At 32.8% G+C, this 8,957-nt stretch overlaps 1 protein-coding gene across 1 annotated transcript; it reads left to right on the forward strand.

Moving 5' to 3' along the window:
• Window positions 1-3,031: 3,031 nt before the first annotated feature.
• LOC123686669 (protein CASC3) lies at window positions 3,032-8,258 on the forward strand. The gene is made up of 7 exons (XM_045626882.1): window positions 3,032-3,237; window positions 3,391-3,704; window positions 4,212-4,418; window positions 5,808-6,047; window positions 6,108-6,658; window positions 6,784-7,097; window positions 7,545-8,258. The coding sequence occupies exons 1-7, from the start codon at window positions 3,172-3,174 to the stop codon at window positions 7,743-7,745; spliced, it is 1,893 nt and encodes a 630-aa protein (XP_045482838.1). The 5' UTR covers window positions 3,032-3,171; the 3' UTR covers window positions 7,746-8,258.
• The last annotated feature ends 699 nt before the right edge of the window (window positions 8,259-8,957 follow it).

Below are 8,957 nucleotides of genomic sequence, written 5' to 3' on the forward strand. Positions count from 1 at the left end.
TTCCAAACAAAAAGTTTCATAGCCAAAAATTTTCCCAGAGGCTAGTTTCGACGCTAGACGCCCCTGAAAACTATCATTTCTTCTCCATTCTAGAACAATGTTCAACAAAACGTTATCTTTGATAATCATCACTATTCTGAATACCTAATCAATTTGTGAACAGTCATTAATATGAGACACTATTAAAAGTATTGTTGTTTGGTGTTGTTAAATATACGATATCAACCTTATGCATCTCAATTCTCAATAAATAGAAACTGAAATAGTATACAGCTATAAAAAGGTAAACCAATGTAAAAATGAATCACAAAGTAATATTGAAATAATTTTGGATTCAATATTTTTGATAATTAATTGTTAAAAATCACTTCAAACCACTTTCAGCTATCCAAGTTCTTAAAAACTTCACTTTTACGTGCAGTAAAACTGTCTGCGCGAAAATTTGAAGTAGACGTCTCAGTTTAGTTTTTAGTGATGTTTCCGAATATTGAAAAAGATTTTCAAAATTCCGATGTATGTACATTGTTGTTTCGAGGATACAAACGATTCATAATTTATTGTTAACCCGGACCAAGATTTTCAAAGCGGTAATTGCATGATACGTTTGGGCTCTCAAATAGGAACATATTTGCCAAATATGAAGAAAATATACCGGGTGGTTCGTTTGATATGGCCTCAGAAAGAAATGGGCAAAATTCATTGAACACCCTGTATCTCGGCTACGAAGAGAGTAAGACCCAATAAATGGGGTATCTCCAGAACCGCCTTGGTGCCACTTATGCACCTGTGAAGTATTTCCGTTTCTCAATGAAACACCCTTTATATCATATTCGGAAAAATATACGGAGAATAGAATTCATAAACATTTTTTTTATTGTAGATCGCTGAGGTTTCGAATAACTCAACTCAAAAAATTGAAAGTAGCTGGTACACAGGACCGGCGCGAGCAATTTTGGCACCTGAAGCAAAGAATTTTTCGGCGCCCCTGCTCGAAAAGCATCAATAAGAACAGCACATACTGCGATGCTAATACAGAACTTTCTTTTTCCGACGAATCGAATGAATAATTTCTAGTGAATGAAGACTATTAAACGCCGATGAATAATGTGCAAGTACTGTAAAGGGCGATTCACCGGGATGGCCTATTAGACGTTTATGGAAAACTAATCATAATTTTGTGATGAAAATTTGCATGTTGCGGTTTGAGACATTATTTCTCCGTAAAATATTTTCAGATCTCTACAACTGCCGGTGATACCGGAAACAGATTAGGTACTATTTTTTATTTCAAATGGCACACCCAGTACCTATATTATTGCATCATTAGGTAGCTTTTTTTATGACAATGCGGCAATATGCCATACCTTGGGTAAAAACTCAAGGGTTCATGAGTTAATGGGATTTTTATAAACAAAAATGTTGGCGATAAGGACTCACATTTTTTTAAATTTTTCAGCAGGAAAAGCTTTCCTCAAAAAATTTCTTATAAGTATTATAAGATCGTTTGCGGTTTGGACGAAAAATGTACAGGGTGTTTATAAGATGATCATAGAATTGGACGACTCAAATTCATCAAAACTCAAGATTTTCAAATTAGAACCTATATTTTTTAATCAGTTCAGTCGATTCTACATACAAAACTAGTGGGCGTAACTTGAGCAAAACCTATACCTAAAATGAATACTTTAAGAGTTATAATACTACGTATTTGCAGAATCGAGAACGAAAAAAAAATCTAAAGTAGCTTTTTCTGTCGAAAAATTAAAAAAAATGTGAGTCCTCATTGCCACAATTTTTTTCATAAGAATCCCATCAACTCATGAACCGTTGAGTTTTTACCCAAGATATGGTATTGCTGAAATTGTCATCAAAAAAGCTATCTAATGATGCAATAATATACTTGGTGTGCCATTCGAAATAAGAAAATAATAGTCTGTTTCCGGTATAACCGGAAATTGTAGAGGTCTGAAAATATTTTAGGGACAAAGACCATTGTCCCAAACCCCAACATGCAAAGTTTCAGCACGTAATTAGTTTTCCATAAACGTCTAATAGGCCATCCCTGTGAATCACCCTGTATGTAACGGAGCATTCTCACTTATTTACCCGAGTTAGGGGATCAAAAGAGTCAGTTCAGGTACCTGATAGGCAATGGTTCCACTATTTGTAGATTTACCTGGAATTTACTTAATTACAGACTGACAATAAAACCATTGTACCTACATTAATGAATATATAATGAAATGATTTTAGAACTCTCATAAATGAATATACTGAATGAAACCCATATTGTTAGTTGTTGATGTATCTTAAAAAATGACCTGAAAGAGTCTTTTTTTTTGTTGCCCTGTGTAATTATTGATATATTTTGTTTTTATCGATAACATATTCTGCGGTATTTTGAATTGATATCAAAATCAAGACTCGTACTGGCTACAGTATAAAGGATCGATTCCCTTCAATCTAGCAGTATTCGTTTCATGGGAATAGAAATTAAAACGAAACACTTAAAATTTGAACAGAAACTATCTATTAATACGATTTCAACTGTCAATTTCCTCTATTACAACCGATTTTAGTTAGTATTTGGTGCGTTTCTCAGAAAAAAAAAATTGACAATTAGGATAAATATCGGATTCCAAATATTCAAATTTGCATATTTAATCGGGAATCACTGGAATAAATATATTTCATTCAATATGATATACATTCATTACGATATAGTAAAATTGTGGATTTGAAAATATATCACAATACGACAACGTAATCTAACCATGTTGGGGACATGTAAAAGTTACGTATACTCCCTCTATCTATGTTTATTACTCTATGGTTCATTTAAATTCCTGGTCAAGAGTGCTGTGAAGAAATCATGGTGTATTTTCTGTGATTACAAGTAGCGCTTAGCTTTACTGCCAAGCACAAGGACAAAGAAGAAGAAGAGAAGTATACTCTGTGGGGAAAGCTGTGATACTTGTACTCTATGGTTTAACCTCTATAATTTCTGTCAAAATATTCTTACACACAAGCGACAAACTGAATCTATGGTTATTTCTTTCTATTACGTTGAAAGCATATAGTAGAACGAGAAAGATATTTCCCTTATATCAATATTGTACTGCCTTGCCGGACATCAAATTATCAGCGAGAATTTTGATTCCTGCTTCGAATATGGAAGAAAATCCTGAATCTGCCAAAGTGGTCGAGCCAGAATCACCCCTGAATTCTGTAGAAGAGGTAAATTAATTTATTAAGAGGTCAACGACTGACATTCAGAAATTGCATTCACTTAAATAAAACAGGTCATTAGTTCAACTAAGTAGAGCAAATCTGAATGTAGTACCAAGTTCTGAAACTTTTACTTACGATTTATTTATCATGTTGTTGCAGGAGAATACAAGTCTACAAATTGACGTGGGAAGTGATGACAAAAACCAAGCAATTGAGTCAGAAGAGGACATAGCTCCTGGATCTCAAAGTGAAGAAGAATTGAAGCAGAATCCCGATTATTTCAGAAGTGAAAATGACACAGATGTTGAGGAAAATGAAGGAAGTTTAATTTTGGAACGCCAAGAAGGAGATGGCCAAGAAAGTATTCCTCAGAAGGCAGCTAAAGTTGACGATGATGAAGATAAGAAAAATCCTCAATATATACCCAAACGTGGTACATTTTATGAGCATGATGATCGTACTGCAGATGATATGTAAGTAAAAATTGTAATGAATGTACTTAATGTATTCAGTAGGATAGAGGTCCCTACCTGAAAAATTGTCTTATTACTTATTTTCATTTATAATAGATTTAATAATATATAAATACAGTTTCTATTTAAAAATGGGAGACTATAGTGCTGGATCATATTTGAGTTCATGAATGTGGTATTGATCTTTTATTTCTAAGAATTATGTAATATTGTGTTGCCTAAAAAATAGAATTCATTTCATATATTTCTCAGGTCAGCAGATTAAAGCACATAATTCAAAACTGTATTTATATTCCCTTTGTTTGGTATTTTCTTATATAAAGGGCGAGTATAACTTTTGTCAATAAATTAGTCACACAAAGTAATGAACCCTGGAATTGATAACAAATCCCAGTGATTTTTGACTTGTATGCTTTAGTCTGCCAATCCAAGATATATGTATGTAAATAAAACTAAAGCTTAAGCACTTTGAAGATACAAAACAATAAAGATCAATTTTTTTTATAGAGAAGCACAAGAGAATGCGGAAAAAGAAAAAATTGAAAAAGAAGGTAAAAAGAAATTGTGGCAGGATAAAAAAGAAAGATGGTCACATGATCGCTTCAATGACCAAGAGCAAGCTCCAAAATCTAAAACAGAACTGGTTCAAATTTATGGATATGATATACGAAATGAGGATGGACCTCCAAGAGCAAGACGGCGCAGAAGATATGGGTATGTACATTTATAGTTATTTATTTAAGTCAATTATTTCATTCAGTTCATCATAATGTCATGACTTCTGGCTTAGAGACTTGGTAGTATTATTTGAGAGACTTAGAATTCAAGACAGTAATATCCACTAACTTCGTATTCGAATACAGCAAAAAAGTTTGATAAGAATAATAGTTCATAGTAAAACAAAATAATTATAAAAAAGAGATGAAGAATGCTGCTGTATTTGATACTGTCATTTGATGGTGTTGTTACCAACTTTGCTCAGATAAATATGTTTCAAAGGATTAAAAATTGATAAAATATTCATATTGATCTTCTTATTCTTCCACATCTATTATAAGCACAAATGCCTGTTTATTCTCGATAACCTTACATTAATAAGAGGAATGGAAATCGCCTTGTAACTGATGCATTTATTTTGATTCCAACATTCAACAATCCTTGTCTGACGGGACACTATAGCAGTAGCGAAACATAACTTGATTTATTTCGAAATTATCAATTGATGCTCAAAAATAGTTTACGATATGTGATTTATTTATGAACATTTTTTCGTACATCAAAAAGGTCAATGTTTTTCTCAGTTTAATAATTTAGCTATTGTGACATTATGAAAAAATTATTCCTGATGCAACATTCAACAATCAAATCAGGATTCTGCACGAAGCTAGCTGATTGTGATTGGGGGCACTAAACTTCCATCTCTCTTGTATTCAGGATCGAGCACAAATGTTTACTTTCCGTTCCTTCTATCTAAGTATTCTAAGTGATTGGTGGTGAGATTATTGCTTCTTCTCTTCCTATACTTCTTCAAGATCTTGGAGTCTTTTTTCCATTTTTAGCTAAGGTTATACTTGGTATAAAAATCATTCCGAAATACAACAATTTTACCTTACTCTCTCTTTTTTGCATAATTATACATTTAACATATCTTTTCTATTGACACATCCGAAGGAAGATGGAATCTACATGAGGAAGAACTCTCTCTCTCTCTCAATCTAACCCTCGTAAGGGTGTAGTGACAGTTGTGAAATTCGATGAATTACTTATGAATTTTAGTACAGCTGCTGGTTTTGCTTCAAATTTGAGGCTTTTTTATCACCTTCTTTTTTTCTGGAGGCATTCTATCTGTTTCAAGGAACTCTACATAGTATCAACTTACTTATCGCAAATTTTATGGCCATGCCGATGGATTGTGAATTCTTTTACAAGGGAATAATGCCTCTTTTGAATCTTATGTCCACCATTTTCATGATGTATGAAAGGCAGTAAATAATTTGTTGTATTCAACTAGAACTTGTTGAGAATTGGAGATTACCGTCTTTGATACTAGGCTTCTAATATTTTTGCTCATTTTTATGATTCATTTATGATTTTTTATTACAGTCGAGGCCCCAACAAATATACACGTAATTGGAAAGATGAAGATGCTTACAATAAAACTGTCCCACAGAAACCACAAAAGAAGATTCAGAAACCTCCTTCTGAGATCAGTGAAGAGTTTCCTCCATTAGTTAATGACAGAAAAGAAAAATCTCCTGAGGTATTTTCTGAGCAATCTGAGTGTGACATAAATAGGACTGTCTCACCAAAACAATTTCAGAATAATACTGAAGTGGAAGAAAGGTAAGCTTAATTCAGAAAAAAATAGTTTTTGTTCTCATTATGTGCTATTCCGATTTGCAGGAACGTTTCTCCTCAGAAAGAAAAAACACAGGGTTCATTTAGTACTACTTTTGTTAACAGTAAACTTTCTGAACAAAGTTCCTTGATAGATAAAACACACAAGGTAGGTTCTGGAAGGGTTTCAAAATCGAAGCAAGTAAATTCCGGAAGATATGAATCCTCCGAGCCATCAAGAATTGATGTGTCTGACTATAAAGGTTTCACCACTAAAGTTCGTATGAGTCGAAATTTCAAAAATCAAAATATCAATAATAAAAATCAGAAAAAAGAGAATCATAGCCAATATCAAAATTACCCCTCTAATAAAAAAGGTGATTTCAAAGAACAAAAAGAAGATGGTATTGAGAATGCAATGGCTTCAATGAGTATTCAAGAACCGAGAGTAACAGACAAAGGGAATCCAACCAAGACACAGAATAGACAAGGCAGTGTTCCGCCACGTATGCAGGGAGAGCAGAAAGGATCAAAGCGGTATAGTTCAATTAGGCAAAGATCACTACCTGAAGCTAATAATCCTCCAGTTCTGCAGCATACAAATTATTTTGCAAATGGTAAGTTGCTCATGATTTTTACATACTATTGATCCTCAAAACTAAGGATACAACTAGAATTCATTGATTATTAAAATATATTTCAATCAATACCAAAATTAACGTCAATATAATTTTTTTTTCAGATTTGAGTCAAGCACCACAACCCCAAGCAACTGTTGGAACTGTTATTCATCAAAATCCAAATTTGCTGCAAACACCTGCTACAATCACTCAGTTAGGTGCTCCACCTTCCATTCCCTTAGCACAAGTTCCTGCCCCTAATGCTCCTATCCTTCAAGCTCCACCCCAATTTGCACCTGCTTATGCCCAACCTGCTGCTTTCATTCAAGCAGCAGTACCTCCACCAACTTTTTTGCAACAGCAAGCACCACCCATTATTAATTATGTGCAAACTACACCTCAGTACCCTGCAGGATATCAAAATTATCCTTACCAAGTAAGTTGGTCCCCATGTTATTACTGTTGTTATATGCCAGCATAAAATTATCATTGAAAAAAAACACTGTAAATATTGTACAATGAATTTGATTTGAACTAAATTTTCTAAAAAGTGTTTTATCCATTGTTATTTATAATTTGAAAAAATATAAACTAAATATTATGCAATTTATTATTGTTTCTCCCTAGCTTATTGAATTAAACAACAATTTCAAGAAACTGTGGTCAATTTTTAGTCGAAACCTGGAAATTATGACTGTTATGCTTCTTGTAAATTTTTGTTTTTTATTGAAAATACAAATATTTTATCAGTGAGCTAACCAAACTTTTCTGAATAGTTTTTGTTCTCCAAGAAGAAGCATATATTTAAGTGTTCCTGTCTGAACTAAGTTATCTTTATGATTGGAAAATTACTATTTGCTTGAATAAGTATTATTCATTTCAGCAGACACAGTCAACTGAACTGTATCAACCCCAAGGAGGTATCACCTATTACTCAACTGATCAACAAATCGCTCAAAGAACTGTACCTCCAAAACGTCCAAAGGCTGCCATACCTATAGTAGCTCCTCCATCTTTAGAATGTAAAAAAGGAGATGAGGAGAGAAAGGTAGAATATACTGCGGACGGTAACATAATTGAGTGAAATAAAAAGAAAATCTCTTTTTTTTTTTATTATTCTGACTACTCCTTATTGTAGGATAAATTATTAAGGTGGTAGTTTTATGTCAAGCATAAATTTTTACTATTTACTCAATGGGGTTAATGTACTGTAATGGAGATGTGAATTCATACAAAACAGGGTATTCAGTTTAGTATTGAATTATTTGGATATTTTTTTTTTTTTTTTTTCAATATTTTAGATTAGTATTTTTTTATATTCAATAAGGATCCTTGTTTTGAGTGTAGGAAATATTTTTTCCTATAATTCAATACTTTTCATCTGAATGCTCTAGATGTCTAGATATTATTAGCCTATTGCTTTTTACAATTTAATTACTTATTCGATAATTTCAGATTTGAAGTATATGAGTATATATTTATAAAATTCATTACTTGTAAGCATAAATTATTTATTATCATATTACTCAATATTCGAAGAACTGTTGAATATTCTGTTCACGTAAAATGGATGATTAATAAACTTTTATAAATCGTTTCTCATTTGTTCTTTATGACTGTTATCAAACTCGTATTGTTTCTTAGACCACCTAAGGTAGAGGAAGTATTGAAATCACACTAAATACATTTGAGACCACCTAAACAATTTTAGTTTTTTGTCTGTCGATCTGCGTGGAGTTGGTTATGATCATCATTTATTTCAGACCTCAAATTAGTTGAATCTGAATGGTTTTATCAGTTCTTGGAAAAAATATCAAAATTATCGAATTGTTCTATCTATTAAAGGGGTCTATCTTAACGGTGTATAAGAATTAATGAAGAAATTATATGATAAACTATCCTTATTTTTGGCTAAGGAATCAGATCAACAGAGCCGATTTTTCTTGAAATTCAGTGTAAGTATTCAAGTTGGAATATCAAAGATCTCATATGAATTCATAGTGTGCATTGCGCAAGTGTAAATCAGAACTTGATGATACGATGGAGCGCCAACTTTTTAGAAGGGGAGAGCATCGACACAATTTTTTTTTAATTGTGAAAGTGAAAGCTAGAAAAAACCTTCATAAGGCTCTTTCTTGAGTTGTCGGCTCTGTGTTCGAGATCCCTCCAAGTTGCCGTGTTTATCGAGCAAATCCTAAAAATGAAGTGAATATAAGCGATCAGTAAGCCTTCTGTACCGGGTACACCGAGCACATTGTTACCTCCTCAATAAGTCAGGAAACGGTCTAATTTTACT

The sequence above is a fragment of the Harmonia axyridis genome, chromosome 1, assembly GCF_914767665.1.
Source record: "Harmonia axyridis chromosome 1, icHarAxyr1.1, whole genome shotgun sequence".
In the NCBI taxonomy this organism is placed as follows: Eukaryota; Metazoa; Arthropoda; class Insecta; order Coleoptera; family Coccinellidae; genus Harmonia; species Harmonia axyridis.

Excerpts from the sequence above, each read along its gene's own strand:
- LOC123686669 (XM_045626882.1), top strand. The coding sequence starts at position 3,172 with ATGGAAGAAAATCCTGAATCTGCCAAAGTGGTCGAGCCAGAATCACCC. Across the intron at positions 3,705-4,211 it reads GATCGTACTGCAGATGATAT|AGAAGCACAAGAGAATGCGG; the intron begins GTAAGTAAAAAT and ends TTTTTTTTATAG. Across the intron at positions 7,098-7,544 it reads ATCAAAATTATCCTTACCAA|CAGACACAGTCAACTGAACT; the intron begins GTAAGTTGGTCC and ends TATTCATTTCAG.